Here is an 18,328-nt window from a genome sequence, read left to right as displayed (position 1 = left end):
TCAGGCTAACTAGCTGTTCACAACCCCAAGTGTAGGGTCGCGATGTAGTAATAATCTTGGTGAGACTGAGGTTGAATCCACAGGGATTGAACTTGTGTGTCTTCTAAAAATAACTAGAACTAGAACTCGAAGAAGATGTAAACCTAAATCTGGATTAATTGAGAGAGTAATTGTGATGAACTGATTAAAACTAACAAATTCAAAGGTGGTAACTAGGGTTTCCAAGGATCCACTTGTAGCAATTGAGAGGCTGCCTTGCTTGATTCAAGGACACCACTGGAATCAGAGTCCTATCCTATCCAATTGGTAAGAAGAGATTTGTCAGATCTTTGAACTTCTCATGGATCTAATCATCAATGGATGAGGGTTGTGAGGATTTGGAAGTGATTCCATCACCCAAACATGCCCAGGAGACAAGGCAAACAACAGGATTTTCCAATCCCACAACTAATCATAAGAGAATTGTGAAGGTTAGGAAGGATTCCATCATCCCACCATGCCCAAGAGATGATGGTCAACAACATGATTTCCTAATTTCACAATCTCAATTCAGGAAAATAAGATATTTCAAACTATCGCAGATCTATTGTAATTTGTCATAACGAACCATTAAAAACTAAAAATATTCCTTCATAATCAAACGGGAATCCAAGAGAGTTCAACAAAACATAAATCAAAACAAAGCAAACATCCCAATCATGCTACAGGCTTCACCTCTTAGCCCTATCTAAGAGGTTTAGCCAACCATAGACATGACTGAACTAAAAACTCTTAAACAAAACATCAACTAAGGAAGAAGAAGAAAAACTCCCGGACGGCAGCTCCACCCTTCTGCTCCACTCCTTAAACCCTAGAAGATGCCTAGGAACATCCTAGGGACTCCTATTTATAGTTTTGCAACTCCAACTTTCGCACCGAGTTAGAAAAATTCGAAAACCGCCTCAAATTTACGTAGTCCGTGTGCTGTCTGTGTAACCTTAGACTGATTGAGGATGACAGGAATTTAGACGATTTTATTGTTGGAGTTCGAGTTGAGGAATCTTCGACTAGTCGAAGGAGGCAGATTTTTAGGGTTCCTTTTCTTCACTTCGAGTCTTCAATGCTCTTCATTCCTCACTTGGATTTGTTGGATCTTTGGCATGTGAATTCTTCATTCTTGGTCTCATAAGATCCATCCTTGACTTTGGTGATTCTTGAGCTTTAAATCTATGCTTTTAGCATCCTTTTCAATCCGAGCTCTTAAATTCACCTTGTAACACAAACATGATTATAGAACATTAAGCGTTATCATGTTCATAAAACCATGTTATAAATGGGGGATAATATGCAATATTTGGCCCTCAACACTAGCAAGCCACACACACGCACGATGCATACACGCCTACCTTATTAAATGCATATTCCTTATGCATCTTGGATAGAAATCTAGGGTTCTTGGAAATACAATTTTTCCATATATTTTTCCAATACATTTTCTGTTGTTGATGTTCTAGGATCACTAGATCGATCTTTTGTCAGTTATTTGTGCTTCCGTTGGTGATGTGCAACAAATGGAAGACATTTTTATTTATTTGTTAATTGGAAACTTAAACTTTCCAAGGAAACCTCCAGCATCTCTAAATTTGCCAAATTATTGTGTTTTTTCTTTGAAACATTTTTGGAAGACTAAAAAGGAGTTTTAGGGATGGATTTGGGTCTTCTATGATTATGGATCATAATTTGATTCATTTGAGTGGTTTAACTGCTTAATTGATTATTTTCCGTGATCCATATAGTTCCGAATTCGTAATTGAACTTTTTATTTGAATGATTCATTTCATACATGAAATTATACTTGAGTGGGAGTTAAGTTTCAGGGACTGGAAACTGTATGCATCAATTTTAAGCTCATTTAAATGATATATATGCGTATGTATGTGTGTATATCAGCATAGAATTGGTCTCAAAGCTTTAGCTATTAATGAATTTTTGCATATAATATAAATTATTTCAAAAACAACAAAAAAGCGCCTAGAGTTTCCAGGTGTCGTCCAGTGCTAGAGGCCCTTGCAATGTACCTCAAATTTGCCTAGTGCGTTTACATCATGCCTAATATGTAATGAGCCAAACTGCCGCTGATAAATGTTTCTCAGAAATTAAAATAGAAGCACATGATAGACTGGCTTCAAATTTGAAATGAAATGTTTGTAGATATTATGTTTTGATGGGAGCATAGAACACAAAATAATTGAAAATAAGAAGACGACTATACAAATGTGGATGGTTTGACAAAGTAGCAATGCCATGAAGAGATAACAATGGGGGCAGCCTTGCCCATTTGGTATTTCTCTGCTTTCTCTTAATAAAATTTTTGTTACTTGCTCGCCAAACCAAAAAAAAAAAGAAAAAAAGAAAAAGAAAGAAAGAAAACACACACACACACACACATACACACAATGGAACACATGAATTCAAGCAGAGAGAACTACTTGGAGAGATCAATAGAAATGCTGTAAGGTTATTGAATTGTAATGTGGTGGGTCTGAATATCTTTTAACTTCTAGGCATTGTTGTTTACCAACGTTTTTGCATCTAAGTAGTGAAGATTCTTTTCATCTTACTCTTCTAGGAACTTGGTAATTTGTTAACTTAAGATAATAGGCGTTTATGTATAACTGATGTGGATGTGTATGCATTTGCCAGTATGAATGCAGTGTATTGGCTACCATCTTATTGATTTCAGAAAATTACGTACACTAGTTAATGTTCTGGTTTCTGCATGAAACTTTAACCATTGCAGGGCACTCGAGTGAACATTATAGTGGGTTCTCATGTATGGGTTGAAGATCAAGAACTAGCCTGGGTTGATGGGCAAGTTTCTCGGATTAGTGGTGAAGAAGCTGAAATTCAGACTGCTAATGGGAAAACGGTATGTAGACTGATTATGGTTCCAAGTGCACATTCCTTTAGCTTACTTCTGTTAGAACTGGCGTATGTTCATTTTCTGTAGCACATTCTCCCTGATTCAAAGCTACAGGCATGTGTTTATATTTTAAAAGGTCCAGTCTTCACTCATTCCTGCTGTCTGTGATTATATGTGATGTTTTCTTGAAATGGCACTGTTATCTTGGAAGTTTACATTTTTCCTTTAGAAAATCCATCGCTCTCAGGGTGCTATATTTGGATGCAGTGATACGTATTTTGAGGCGTCTCAATGGAGTTCTGGGATGGGGAAATTTCCATAGTCCGAACAGTCATCTTCTTGTTGAGGGCTGTTCTAATGAGATCTGATTGGATCTCTGTATTGTCGGAGATTTAGCACTGAATGCTACACATTTTAGGAGGAAATTTCCTTACATGGAAAAGTAAGAAATGTAGCTGCCAAGTTAAGTGCATAGAGCTATGGCACAAACTATGTGTGAGCTAGTGTGTTTGAAAACTTTTATAAGTTGGGATTCAGGGTAGAAGGGCTGATGAAGTTGTGCTGTGATAATTAGGCAATGCCTCACAGTGCTAGTAATCAAGTCTTCCATGAGATGATTGAGTGTATCATAGTTGACTGCCACTTTGTTTGAGAAAAAAGTTGCTAAGAATGAAGTATCTATTCCTAACATGAGGTCTTTCTACTAGCATGCAATGTGTTTAAGAAAGTATTTGGCCAAAGTCAGTCTGGAAGAATTTGTTCCAAGCTAAGTTTAATGAAATTTATGCACCAGCTTGAGGGATATTCTTATTTACACATCCATATTACGAGTTTATAACTAGTATTCTGCTTCACAATTTTTATAGTTGAGCGTCATTGTTCCACTTTCTCTTTTTAGAAGATTTTGTAGCCTCCATATTGTGTTTAAGTATACTTATATTTTAATTTTCTCAAAAGTGACTTTACAATTTTTGTGCATAATGCCAGTTTGGCGCACCCTTCAAAGGGGCGTTTGGCGCCTAAATGCCATTTTGAGAACCCCAGTCCGTGCCCTGCATTTGTATGCACTTTTGCAAACCCTTGGCCAATCCCACACTTGTCAAAATTGGCCCTAAGGCCCTACTATGGGTTTTATCTTCTATTAATGCAATCAACATGTGTTTCTGACTTTTGTTGATATCAGTAGCCGCCTCCCCACCCCCGCCCCCCCCCCCCCCCCTCCCCCCAAGGAATTTGTTCTCTCTACCTATTTCCATTCAATCTATTTCATGAGAAAAGTCACTTCTATCCAATAAACGAAGCTTCAGTGGCCAGATTTACTTTTTGTGCAGTTCCATCTTAGTTACTACTGTCCAAATGGAGAAACCAATCATTCATATTTGTTCTCAGCTACACTGCTTCTTTCAAATACAGAGTATCAGTTGCCACTGAAAGCTGACTATAACCTATAAGAAAAGGAATTATTGTGTCAGTTGCAAGTTGCAACTCTGAGATTCAGTGGTTGATTGATTGATTTAATAACTCCATGTAGCACCTGACAGACATTTCACATTGATCCTGTTCAGGTTGTTGAAAATCTATCAAAAATTTACCCAAAGGATATGGAAGCTCCTCCTGGTGGAGTTGATGACATGACTAAGCTCTCCTATTTGCATGAACCTGGAGTTCTGCAGAACTTGTCAACTAGATATGGACTCAATGAAATCTACGTGAGTTGTTCTTAGATTCTGTTCCCCCCCTTTTCCTTGCTTTTTTTTAGCTAATGCTATCTTTTGTTGTTATGGTTATGACTGTGCTTGATATTGTCTTTGATATTGTACAGACTTACACTGGAAATATTCTTATTGCCATTAATCCATTTCAAAGATTGCCTCATCTATATGATGCTCACATGATGGAGCAGTACAAAGGTGCACGATTTGGTGAGCTAAGTCCACATGTATTTGCAGTTGCAGATGCTGCTTACAGGTAAGATCATACTCATGTTTTGCAGTGAAACATATTGTTTCTTCATTATAATGTTCTTTTTTACATATACGATTCATTGGAAACAGGGCAATGATTAATGAGGGAAAAAGCAACTCCATTCTGGTTAGTGGTGAAAGTGGTGCTGGTAAAACTGAAACCACAAAAATGCTTATGCGATATCTTGCCTATATGGGTGGGCGTGTTGCAACTGAAGGACGTACTGTGGAGCAACAAGTTCTGGAAGTAAGATACATGAGCTAACTTTTGTTGTAAATCAAGATAGCTTAATTTGCTTTGTCTATCCTTTTATATGGATTTTTTCCTTTATTTTCATTTGCAATACATTGAAACTGTCACTTCTTAGTGAATTTGACGTTTTATTGACTGATGTGACTGCAGTCGAATCCAGTTCTTGAAGCATTTGGCAATGCTAAAACTGTTAGAAATAACAATTCCAGGTCAGATACTGTTCTAACCATTTATTTCTATGTGATGTCTGTTGCTCTTTGAATCCAATGAGGTGTTCAATAGATTAGTACCACAATGAACTTCCAATCATTTAATATTTCTATAATTTTCCAAGTTGTCACTTCGAGTGGCTGTCATTTGTTTGGAAACATGGTGTTGGTGTCTTTAATGTTTGTCCGACATTTCCTGTAATTTCTGATTGGTTGTATTGTACTGATGTTCTTTTAGATATACTGATGCAGTCGTTTTGGTAAATTTGTTGAGATCCAATTTGATAAGAATGGAAGGATATCCGGGGCAGCTATCAGAACCTACCTTCTTGAGAGATCTCGTGTTTGCCAGATTTCTGATCCTGAACGTAACTACCATTGCTTTTACCTTCTTTGTGCAGCGCCACCAGCAGTAAGTGTTTTCACGATGGATACTACCCATTACATAGATATTCTATTTTCTAGGCATTTACGAATTCATCACTATCCTGCATGTATGTTTGGCTATAGTTTTCTGACTGAGTTTTTATTGTTTTTCTTTTTTAAACTTCCAAGGATATTGAAAAGTATAAGTTGGGAGACCCTAAATCTTTTCACTATCTTAACCAATCGAATTGCTATGAGCTTGTTGGTGTGAGTGATGCCCATGATTATATCGCCACAAGGAGAGCTATGGATATTGTTGGAATCAGTGAAGAGGAACAGGTATAGCTTTTGCTAACTGCTTTTCTGATTTAGAAAAAGTGAACTAATCTAAATTCCATTCGCTGATGCAAGTTCTTTTCAGGATGCCATTTTCAGAGTTGTTGCAGCCATTCTTCATCTTGGTAATATTGATTTTACAAAGGGGGAGGAAGTCGATTCATCAGTTCTGAAAGATGACAAATCTAAATTCCATCTCAAAATGACAGCTGAACTTCTCATGTATGATAAGTACTCTATTTCAATCCCAGTACTTCCTATGCTTTCTTTCGGGTTCTGGTTATCTGGTAATCCTTGTGTTTTATAATTATTTCAGGTGTGATCCTGAGGGCTTGGAAGATGCACTCTGTAAGCGTGTGATGGTAACCCCTGAAGAAGTCATTAAGAGAGCTCTTGATCCTCTTGGTGCAACAGTTAGTAGGGATGGTTTAGCAAAGACTATATACTCCCGTTTGTTTGGCTGGTAGGATGCTGACATGGTGTACAATGTGTTATTTGGTTTCATTCCTCATTTTACATGAATATGGTTTTTGAACCTCAAGGGACAACAGATATTAAAGTGCTTAGCATTTTGCTACAGGCTTGTGGATACAATTAATTGCTCAATTGGGCAAGATCCAAACTCAAAGTCTCTGATTGGGGTCCTTGACATCTATGGTTTTGAAAGCTTTAAGACCAACAGGTAACCTTTACTAAAGGAAAATATTAATCCAAAGCTTAAAAAACCACTTCTACCTGTCTTTTTTAGTTTTTATTTTAATATTTTATAACCATATTTTGAGCTAGTTAATTTTCAATATTTCACACCATGCAGTTTTGAGCAGTTCTGTATTAACTTCACAAATGAGAAACTACAACAACATTTCAACCAGGTAAGGCATCATTTTGTACCATTTATGTGCAGGTCACAATTAACTTTATTTATTTATTTATTATTTTTTTGGTTACATATAAGATGCATGTATTCTGTACTTTTTCAGCATGTGTTTAAGATGGAGCAGGAAGAGTACACCAAAGAGGAAATTGATTGGAGCTACATAGAGTTTGTTGATAACCAAGATGTCTTGGATCTTATTGAAAAGGTTTTGGCTTGAAATTTTCCGTTTCATAGTTGCTTTGGAAAACATGGGTCTGGCTTATTGTAAAATTATCATCATAGTTTATTGAACTAGAAAAAGTTATTTTGATAACTCAAAACTTTTAGTCCCACATTATTTTGGCCTAAGAAAGAATTCGCCTTTTCTTTGGCCTAGCTAATTTTTCTATAGTACGTTTCCCAGGGAAATTGTTAAATTGCGCAGGATTAGCTTTATTCATTCATGAGCCCTTTAAGATAATTCCCTAACATGATATGACTCTGAATTGCTCTTTTTTTTTTTTTTTTTTTCATCTTCAGTCAAATTGAAAAGTCACTCTGGTTAGGCTGCGCTTTGATCAGCTTCGCCATTGCAAATTTTTATCTACTTTTCTAGGCTATCTGAGTTGGCTCAAGGAGTCTTCTGTTTCCTTGTTGCATTTTGATGTGACGTTTATAGAATATTGACTTGAATGATAACTTATCTGTTTGAGTTACTTGCCAAATTTGAATTGATCAACAAGCATCTTTTTCCATCTAGTGCTTTAGGATTTGATGTACATACATTTGATGATGTATGCTGCTTTTTTGCATTTGTTTTTACTCTATGTTATTCCCTTTTGCAGAAACCTGGAGGAATCATTGCTCTTCTCGATGAAGCCTGGTATGATAGTGTTTCTTTACCCTTGATCTGATATCTACTTACTGGTTCTTTTTGAGGAAATATGATCTGAATTCTTTAGAGACTGTTGCCGTAGAGTGATGAAATTCTGTATAAATTTGTCTGCAAAATGCTGGGTTTATGTTTCATCTTTGTGGGATTCATCTTTATTTCTTAATTACTACTTTTTTTTTGGTGGTTTCCAGTATGTTTCCGAAGTCGACATATGAAACATTTGCTCAGAAGCTATACCAGACATTCAAAGTTCACAAACGCTTTATTAAGCCAAAGTTGTCGCGCACGGATTTTGCCGTTGCTCATTATGCTGGCGAGGTGAATTTTGGTCCCTGTAGGAGCAAAATGTTATATAACGTGACTTCCACTGAATTTCATTCCATTCAATATCCATATGTATTTTCAGGTCATGTATCAATCTGAGCAGTTTCTTGACAAAAATAAAGACTATGTGGTGCCAGAACATCAAGACTTGTTGAGTGCATCCAAGTGTTCTTTTGTATCAGGTCTTTTCCCTCCACTACCCGAGGAGACGTCAAAATCATCCAAGTTTTCCTCTATTGGTTCTCGTTTTAAGGTATATTAATATTTGATTATTCCATTGGCAATGATGTTGGAATGAGCAAATATGACGCTTGAGCGAAAAGTGGGTCATAGACACTCCACCCAATACAAGCACTCCAGATCATTTATTTTATTCGAGCCAAGCCTGGAGGGCCTTGTACTTGATGTCAATTTGCAGGGATTAAACCCAATTTGGATAAAGTCCTCACCTTGGACCCAGTTTTCCAGCTCAAAACACTTTTAAACCCTCAATAAACATCCTAGAAGCATTGAGGAGTGTCATAGCTTTTGCTTGCAACTCTTCCAATTTCAATTGTTAGCTCTAAACTGGCTACACCTGCTCTTCAATATGCATATTCTCTGTAACCGCAATGGGGCCCAACCATACCTAAGCCTGGGGGCCCCACCCCTCTTAATATTTGTTCTCAGCTCATTTTCCACACCCTGCATTTTCATTTCTTGGGTTTTTGTATCTGATGGAATTTTATTTCCACACGCATAGAAACCCAATTTTTCATCTCTTCTGTGTTTTAAAACCCTCTCAGCATCTTTTGCCATCTTATACTACCCCTTTTCCCCTATGTAACCTTCTAATGATTCCACGTGGTACTTCAACTAGAAACACACAATTAGTTCCCCAAAAATACCAAAAAATCCTCCTCAAACTCTATAAATAGATACTCCTCCAAGAGAACAGTCTTTGGTTGCCTTGAGCTTAACCCCCTCCTTGCTTCATCTTCCTCCCTAGAAACCCACCAAACCCGCTAGAAAATCCTTCAAAAAGATAGCGAAATTCAATAGAAAAAAGAAAAAGAAAAAAGAAGAGAGAGGTTAGGAGAGAGAAAAGGAGAAACGAATTGTGATTAAAGAACTTGGAATCCACCACACCATGATAGACTAAGGAGATTGTCTTAATCCTGCTGGTTTTTGAACAATGGCTCTTGTAATCTTCTGGAGGGAGGATTTGCTTAATCTTTATTCCCTTCTAAACCTCATGGCATCGATTCCATGAGGGGAGTTTAGGAAAAATGAGTCTGTTGGAGCACAAGAAGTTTCCATCACGAGGTTGCCATATATTTTTTTTTTGCTTTTGACTCTATTTTTCTTTTATTTATTCATTACAATTTTTATTATCTTGCCAAAAATTCTGTTTTGAGAGTTTTATCTCCCACCCAGTAGAGACTGTGTCTCAACACAGTCAGGCAAGGGTGCCTAACACCTTCCTTGTCACACCCTTGCGTGGATTATTTTGGTTTGAGATCGTTTTAGTGGAATCATAATATCAAAATTCAAATCCTTCCATGTGGATGCTCAATTTCCTAGTCTTCTAGCTACCAATTGAATCCAAAAATAAGCTAGTGGCAACTTTGTAATTTTGCTTCTGTAATTTTCAGGCTAGTTGGCCAGTCTGTTTCAAATACTGGCAACTGCACTGATTCATAGTCTTGAGTTGGAAGTGTGGAGAGCATATGTTTGGAATTTGGTTTTTGGCATGCCCAATCAGTGACTTGGTTGGTCTGTTTCACAGGGTCACACCTATAAAATGGTTTGAGAAAAAACCTCTACTCCTCTCAGTCGAGTGTCTCATGATGTTTTTTGGGATATGCCTGATGTATGGTCCACGGATGATGTTAAAGTAGCATATCCAATCACTTCTCATCATGTGTAGTTTTTAAGTGACAAGATGATTGCTGATGCTGTCATGATCTAATTATTGCAGCTACAATTACAATCCTTGATGGAAACACTGAATTCAACGGAGCCTCATTACGTAAGATGTGTGAAGCCAAACAATGTTCTGAAACCTTCTGTATTTGAGAATGTCAATGTAATGCAACAACTGCGCTGTGGTGTAAGTACCTTATTAAATGAAGTAATGTCTTCATCTGATTTGGGAGACAGTGGCTATAATTTCCTAATGTGTTTATGCTTTCAATACTTGTCATTCATTGTCTTGATAGGGTGTTCTTGAAGCTATTAGAATCAGTTGTGCTGGATACCCTACTCGCCGGTCATTTTATGAATTTATTCACCGCTTTGGTGTTCTTGCGCGAGAATTTTTGGAAGGGAAGTAAGTCTCTTGTTTTAGTTAAACTTCCAACTGCAGTGAAACACACTTGTATTTTCAAGACTTTGTTATTTGGTTATTATGAATTTTCTGATTCAACTCTAATGAGGTTACTTGGTTTGAGGCTGATGTTCCGAAAACCTTGCACTTCTTAACAGCTATGATGAAAAGGTTGCATGCAGAAAGCTTTTGGAGAAGAAGGGGTTAAAAGGGTTTCAGGTAATTTGAGGACCTTTACTGCCAAAGACAACCTTCGTGGCAATATATTCCTCAGAAAATCCTTTCTTCACTCCTAAACTTCATGTTTTCCTGGCAACCAGTTATTGTCATTTCATTAATCTTCTAACAGAACTTAAAATATGCCACCCTCTTATATGACATGAGCTTGTGCATTCCACCATTGTTATATATATATATATATATATATGAATTCTGGTGCTTCCAACCACATTTTGTGAATGCAAGATGCCTTCTTGTTTTTAAAGGATCCCCAAATATTCTTGCAGATAGGCAAAACAAAGGTTTTCTTGAGAGCAGGTCAGATGGCTGAGTTGGATGCACGGAGAGCTGAGGTGCTTAACAATGCAGCAAAATGTATTCAGCATCAAATACAGACACACATTACTCGTAAAAAATTCGTTGAATTGAGGAAAGCTACTATTCATGTGCAATCCTTATGGAGAGGTATGGGCATATCATATGATGCAGTTCAAAACATAAGAAACGTTTAGCTTGAATTTATGGGCTTTCTTATCAATGTATTGAGTATCGACCTCTGTGCCTTGAACTTCTAGTTGATCCACTGGTTGAAAGGACAGGTTATGATTCATCTGCTAGTGCTTTGGACTTGTTATACTTTAGTTGCACAGCACTCGAGCATCTGATTACCGCCCATGATCTTGTTTATTACTTTTCACATGTTTGTGATCTGATTTTGTAGGAAGACTGGCTTGCAAATTGTATGACCGCATGAGAAGGGAGGCAGCTGCAGTGAGAATTCAGAAGAATTTGCGTAGACACCAAGCCAGGAAGGCATACACAAGGATGAAAATGTCAGTGCTTTTCTTGCAAACAGGGTTTAGGGCAATGGCTGCTCGTAATGAGTTTAGATTTAGGAAGAAAACTAAAGCATCAACCACCATTCAGGTAATTACTTGGACCTTGTAATACAAAGCTGAAGGACATGTTGACATTATTTTTGCATGTGCTCAGAGATTTGTTTCTCTTGAGAAATTATTTGCAGGCACAATGGCGTTGCCACAGAGATTGTTCTTATTATAAGAACTTGAAGAGGGCGTCAACCGTCTCCCAATGTAGATGGAGGGGGCGGATTGCAAGGAGAGAGCTTAGAAAGCTCAAAATGGTCAGAACCCTTAATCTTGTGTTTTCAAGTTGATGTAATATGAAAAGTAGAAAAGATAAAGAGCGATTGCTGAAATTCCCTCAGTCCAATATATCAAGTTACATATTAACATGCACTTGGCTTGGTAGCATGATGATAGGTAGACGCAAGCTTAATGGGAAGTGGGTAGTGTATTCACTGCCCATGTCTGAAACACATTTCACTCCTTTTGAATGTCCATTTGATATCTGTTTAGTGAAGGGAAAACTTACAAAGTCATGTGTATTTTAGTCATAAGCTACGTAACTTGGACAGGATGACACTTACCATGTTCCCGCCCATGTCTGAAACACATTTCACTCCTTTTGAATGTCCATTTGATATCTATTTTGTGAAGGGAAAACTTGCAAAGTCATGTGTATTTTAGTCATGAGCTACGTAACTTGGATAGGATGACACTTACCATGTTCCCACCCATGTCTGAAACACATTTCACTCCTTTTGAATGTCCATTTGATATCTATTTAGTAAAGGGAAAACTTGCAAAGTCATGTGTATTTTAGTCATGAGCTACGTAACTTGGACAGGATGACACTTACATGTTGATATTGGGACGTTAACATGAAATGCTATATGATGATTCCAAAAAATTCAATATGTTGACACTTGTATAAGCACAAATTTCACAGGATGTAATAGATGCCAATATTGTTAGTTCTGTAGAAAACATGAATGTGTTAAGGAGTAGTGATTGCTAACACTTAATGAGTTGCAATTTGAACATGGTTGTCCAACTTCTTAGCCATTTAGCCTGACACATCATGGAAATTTAAAGGACACGTTCTGTATCTATTTACTTAGAAACCAGGGTTATGCAATGATGACAACTTTTGTAATGTGTGATCAATTTGAAGGCATTCTAGTAAATTTCTTCTTCATAGGCAGTGCAAAGAGGGGTATTATGTCTGGCCTTCCTTCGCTGCAGGATCTTTCCAACTAGGTTGCTCTCCAGCTTCAGATCCCACTTTCCCCACGTGCTCCCGCCCCCACTTCCTTGCCTTTAATGCTTGATAACATTTTGAAGATGCTTCCCTGCACTTGCACCTGAGTTTGTTGCCACTTCGCTTAATGCTTTGTGCAACCAGATGTGATACCTTGAATTGACCTAAGATGATACTTAGCCCCCAAAGAATTGCTTAAAATAACACAAAATGCACTCAATCCTCAAAAGAATAGCTTAATAATTCACTCAACCTCAAACCATATAGATGCACACAATAAGTGCATGCGTGCGCGCACATCATCATCCTTGTCGTCATCCTCTTGGCATTGTCCCAGCCATCTTGGGTTTGCTCCACGGATCTTGTTCAAGTGGAAGTTATCATGGTTGCTTGGAGAGAGGTCAATAGCTGGTTGCCCCTTGCGCAACTCCCTAACAACCTCATCTTCATTTGCATGTTCATCGCTAGTGGTATCATCTCATCTCATTTCCTCAGCACATAGCTAATTGATCCTTTCCTCTTTCTTTTGTCAACCTTTTTATTTTGAAGGAAGCCCTCATATTGTTATATACCTCTAATGGGACATTTGTTGATCCTTATGTGTCCTGAGAGAGAAGTGCTCACTAAATTTAGTAATCTGTCCACCAATAGTCTTATCACAATGTTTATGCTTCATCTCATACCTATTCCCATCTGTCCCCATGCCTCCAACCAACATCTTCGTCCCCCCTTGATATGCCACTATCTCACCCTCACTAGGCTTGTCAAATAACAAAAACACAATCTTGAGACTTCACAAACAAACATAATAACCCAAACACAAACATTTTGTCTTATAAATTACGCAACCATTTCTAATATTAAAATTTAGAAAGTTAACAAGTTTCTAAAAAAATCCAACTAGGTTGGAAAAAAAAGAAAAAGAAATTTTAATGAAATAAAATTTTTAAATATATTAAATCCCCTAAATGCAATGTAAATCAGTTCTTGCATTCAATTTTGCAATAATTGGCTCTAAAACTAATCAAAATGACAAAAATCAGTTTGTGGATTTTGTTTGAAAAAAGTAAAAATTTAATAATATGTTAATTTCTTAATATATATTTTTTAAAAAATCTATAAACCCACCCAAATCAGCGGATCTATTGCTAACAAGGTGAATATGTTTATTCAGCAAGAAGTGTACTAAAAAATATTTCATGGTGGGAGACTGTTTATTACATCAAACACTATTTACTGATTTTTGATGATTCTTTTCAACTTTGCCCTTCTCACCAATTAATTAAGGGTGGGAGACAATGGGTGCATGTATTCTCAAGTGTGCATGGTATCCACCTCGTCTAAAACATTGAACCAATAATGAAGGGCACCTGATGCTAAAATCATAGGTCAATCACCTCATCATGTTGGCCGGACCATATAAAACAAGGAGCAAAAATTGATTTGATCCAAATTACACTTGTGGCCCACCTTATGAGTCGATCTACCTAATTTGAGCTAGGTGATATTCATGGTGGGACGATCTTTGGATGGGTTGGATGTTGTACACACGTGCTAGTTGGATGATAATTAGCCTTCAACTAGTTGCACATGGAACCCTCTCTCTTTCTGTGGTTGTATCTGGTGCCTCTGTGTGTTTGTTTGTGTAGTGTGGCGTGTGCATGTGTTTGTTTGTGTGAACGCTCTAGTGCATGCATGTGTGTATGTCTGTGGGTGCCTGTGTCCCCGAGTGAGATAAGACCATGCCACTTCTGTGAATATTTTTTCACTTCATGTAATGCGTCAAATGTTTTATATGGAGAATGATTCAGTAACCTAATTGTATGAGAATTGTAATAGAATCTAATTTCTTGCTTTCAGATTGGTAGGATCCAATGTGAACTGGAAGAAAAATCAATTTGAAATTTCAGATCTTGTTCAAATCCCGCCGATATAATGGCTTGGAGTTGAGATGTATAGGAATTCCCAAGCAACCCGACACATTGTGTCATTCCCCCAAGTTTCTTGAACATTTCATGTCTCACAAAACCTTTCTTAAAAACACATCTGGCGTCCTTAATTCTGGTTACCAAGTTCAAGCATTTATTTGTCTCTCTTTTTTTTTCCCCTGCATAGGCCGCAAGAGAAACAGGTGCACTCAAAGAAGCAAAAGATAAGCTTGAAAAGCAGGTCGAAGAACTCACATGGCGTTTACAGCTGGAGAAGCGTTTAAGGGTAATAGACACATAGACACTTTCTTTTATTGGCAATCTATTCTTAAAGATCCAAAACCTATTATGCCTTTCTTGGAAGAAAGTCATACACAATTGTCATTAATCAGTGCATATCTTCTGCATCTGGATCAATGAAAGGACTACAAATCACCATCATCTAAGTCGTCCCAACTAATTGTGGAGTGGATTGCAATTGGCCATGTAATATGCATGTTTAATTTCTTTATTCTTTAGTTATTCACTATTTTTACTGTGGTTGACTTGGTATAATAGAATTTTTGATGGTATAAGAACTTGATATATGCATATCATTGTCATTTACAAAGATTTTGCTCATATATGTAGACTGACTTGGAGGAGGCCAAAGGACAAGAGATAATCAAACTGCAGAACTCTCTGCAAGCCATGCAAGACAAAGTTGATGAGACAAATGCAATGCTTACCAAGGAGCGAGAGGCTGCACAAAAGGCTATTGAAGAAGCTCCTCCAGTAATCAAAGAAACCCCAGTTATTGTCCAAGATACTGAAAAGATTGATTCTCTAAAAGCAGAGGTAGAAGAATTGAAGGTACTCGCTCTCAAACTTGACTAACAGTACATGCATTGTATGGATGTTTGCAATAACCTGCCTAGGAATGTAGTCATTACTTCCTTTGATGCAAGTCTTTTTAACAATCCATATCTTAAATACAAGTCTTGTCAACAGTCAATATCATAATGAAGGAGAATGTCTGATGTCATATTTAAGTTTTAAGCATGAATATGGCCTAAATTGCTTTGTGCTTAATGATGAATGGGTTGAACCTAAAATTTTGTGAATAGCATATTGCTTGCAGTTCAAATGTCAAAGCTAGGGTTAGAGGCAAGCTAGTTGAAATTTCCTTGCTTGTAATTTCTACAACGGGGTGGCTGTCAAACAACCATTCACTCCAAAAGCTCAAGTTGTCAGAGTGTGGTGCATCAATGTATATCAAGGGACTTTATCACTTTAACACCCCCCCGCACGTGCGAGGTGGGAACTCCGCACGGGAACATATTGACGAAGGTGGAGGGACACTCACACCATAAATAGGCCGGGCTTAATTTCCCGGTCCTTGGGCCGGACCTGATTTTCCTGACCCCCCGTGGGAGAATAATATATTAGCGAGGCATATTTGCTGCTCTCGAGATTCGAACATAGGACCTTCCGCTCTGATACCATGTCAAACAACCATTCACTCCAAAAGCTCAAGTTGTCAGAGTGTGGTGCATCAATGTATATCAAGGGACTTTATCACTTTAACAGTGGCATATGCAATGCACATGGAGAAAGGAGAGATGGATAGGGGAGACAAATGGCTAGAGAAATGGAGGGAAAGGTGAGGCTACATGCACATGCATACACACCAAGAACGAAAGAGAGAAGGGTTCAATAATGGACAACCCATCCCAACCTTTTCCAAATTTGTGGCTCACTCTAGATTCAATCTACCTCAATTTTGTTTTGACGTCCTAGCATGAGTTGGCTTAATGGATGTACGGATTGGATGTCAGACATGCATCATGGTGGGACCCAAAGAAGCTTTGTTCGTATGAGCTCCTAATGCATGTCATCTGTGCAGACTATACACAAAGGAGGAGAGAAGGAGCGGGCTACTCGCAAAATGAGTTTGTATTTACAAAAGTTCCCTTTTGGGTAAAAACCTTTCTCATATCCTAGAGTTTTAAGTACAACCAAAATTAATTGTGGGGGTAAACTTGTCCTTGCTCCTTGCTTTTTGCTAGTTTTTTTTTCCTTGAAAGATCACCGAAATTTCATTCAAAGGAGAAAAGAGAACAAAAGGAAAGGGAAAAAAGAAAAATGAAAGCAACAACAAAACAAAAACAGAAAACGGTCTGCTGTGAAGTCGGACATTACAACGCTGATAAAAAGAGAAAATCAGACTCTTTGAACCTATTGTCAGACGCTGCCCACTATACGAGCATGCGTTTGGCATTTGAGCTAATCTTGTTCACCGGATTTGAGATGTTGTCGAAACATCTGCTGTTTCTCTCTGTCCACACAGCCCACCATATAGCCAAAATCGACATTCTCCACAACCGCTTCAACACCTTGCCCAGACTAACACCATACCAAGCGTAGAGAAGAAGATCGACTGAACCCGGATTGCACCAACTTATCCTTGCATTGCAGAAAATCAGACCAAATCGAATCAATGAATGGACAGTGGAGGAGGAGATGATCGATCGTTTCCTCTTCCTTCGTGCAGCACAAGCAGCCGTTGATGATTGGCATCCCCCCTTTTTTCAAATTATTGATCGTCAAGATTTTTTTCTGCCCCACCAACCAGCCGAAAACCGGAACTTTTGGGGGAGACTAGGACAACTTCTGATATAGCGACTTTACAGAGAATGCACCAGATTTTTCCCACCTCCACATGATGCGATCAGTAGCTAAAAGGTCCAGATTGATGCTCTGAAGTCTTTGAAGAAGCTAGACATATTCGGAGGCCTCCCAGTCCTGTAAATGTCTTCTGCAAACCACGTTCCAGACTGTCTCTCCACCAAAAACTGCAACGCATCTGTTGATCATGATATCTTTGCTAGGGGCTAACTGGAAAATGTTTGGGAATTCTTCTTTCAAAGGGACATCTCCCAGCCAGGTGTCTTCCCAAAATCGGACGCGGTCCCCCTTCCCTGGGGTAAAAACAACCCCTTTAAGCACCTGCTTTTGCATAGACAGAATTCCCCTCCAAATAGCTTAGGCCCTGTAGGTAGTAGTGGGCTTAGACCACCAGCCCCCTATGGAGCTACCATATTTATATTTGATCATCCGGTTCCATAGGCTGTCATTCTCAGTCCCAAGCCTCCATATCCACTTCCCCAAGAGAGCGCCATTCATCGCCTTAAGATCCCTTATACCTACACCCCCTTCATTAAAGCCGCAGCACCCCGGCTTCCACTTGACAAGATGGTATTTTCTTCTGTCAGTTTTTCTGTTCCAAAAGAACTCCTGCCTCAGCTTATCAATCATCTTCATAATGCTAGCCGGGCATCTGAAAAGGGACATGAGATGCACAGGCAGATTGGACAGGGCCGCTTTTTGAGAGTAAGCTGACTGCCTCTCGAGAGAAATCGACACTTCCTTGCTTTTTGCTAGTTAATCAAGTCATCGCAAGATTTTGAGGGTGAAATTTGAAATGTTCGACCGATAATGGTAACTTGTCTTAGTTCCCAAATACCCCTACCTTCATTTGAATATCTTCCAATGTCCTTCAAATATCTAAAGGTCTCCATTAGTATTGTCATGTGCGATCGCATATGCGCATATCCATATGCAAATCGTATATGTGATCATGGCGCATATGCGATTGCATATGT

At 38.3% G+C, this 18,328-nt stretch overlaps 1 protein-coding gene across 6 annotated transcripts in view; it reads left to right on the top strand.

Annotated features, from left to right (window-relative positions):
• LOC131249049 (myosin-9-like) overlaps nt 1-18,328 on the top strand; it is a 67,329-nt gene that overhangs the window by 9,853 nt on the left and 39,148 nt on the right. For all 6 annotated transcript variants that reach the window (XR_009172661.1, XM_058249611.1, XM_058249610.1 and 3 more), the window contains exons 2-24: nt 2,780-2,908; nt 4,468-4,611; nt 4,725-4,870; nt 4,957-5,113; nt 5,270-5,328; nt 5,581-5,740; nt 5,884-6,033; nt 6,116-6,252; nt 6,347-6,493; nt 6,611-6,712; nt 6,845-6,902; nt 7,011-7,112; nt 7,732-7,769; nt 7,973-8,099; nt 8,188-8,358; nt 10,066-10,197; nt 10,307-10,416; nt 10,572-10,632; nt 10,920-11,097; nt 11,354-11,559; nt 11,657-11,776; nt 14,872-14,970; nt 15,315-15,536. Coding sequence is in view for 5 of the 6 variants with exons in the window: in XM_058249611.1 (XP_058105594.1) it covers nt 2,780-2,908; nt 4,468-4,611; nt 4,725-4,870; nt 4,957-5,113; nt 5,270-5,328; nt 5,581-5,740; nt 5,884-6,033; nt 6,116-6,252; nt 6,347-6,493; nt 6,611-6,712; nt 6,845-6,902; nt 7,011-7,112; nt 7,732-7,769; nt 7,973-8,099; nt 8,188-8,358; nt 10,066-10,197; nt 10,307-10,416; nt 10,572-10,632; nt 10,920-11,097; nt 11,354-11,559; nt 11,657-11,776; nt 14,872-14,970; nt 15,315-15,536 (2,955 nt within the window). In the remaining variant the exon portion in view is untranslated. The remainder of the gene's footprint in view (nt 1-2,779; nt 2,909-4,467; nt 4,612-4,724; nt 4,871-4,956; nt 5,114-5,269; nt 5,329-5,580; nt 5,741-5,883; nt 6,034-6,115; nt 6,253-6,346; nt 6,494-6,610; nt 6,713-6,844; nt 6,903-7,010; nt 7,113-7,731; nt 7,770-7,972; nt 8,100-8,187; nt 8,359-10,065; nt 10,198-10,306; nt 10,417-10,571; nt 10,633-10,919; nt 11,098-11,353; nt 11,560-11,656; nt 11,777-14,871; nt 14,971-15,314; nt 15,537-18,328) is intronic.

Source organism: Magnolia sinica, chromosome 6, assembly GCF_029962835.1.
Source record: "Magnolia sinica isolate HGM2019 chromosome 6, MsV1, whole genome shotgun sequence".
NCBI classification, from domain to species: domain Eukaryota; kingdom Viridiplantae; phylum Streptophyta; class Magnoliopsida; order Magnoliales; family Magnoliaceae; genus Magnolia; species Magnolia sinica.
The sequence above is the reverse complement of the archived record's forward strand: the minus strand, read 5'-3'. Positions and strand labels throughout refer to the sequence as shown.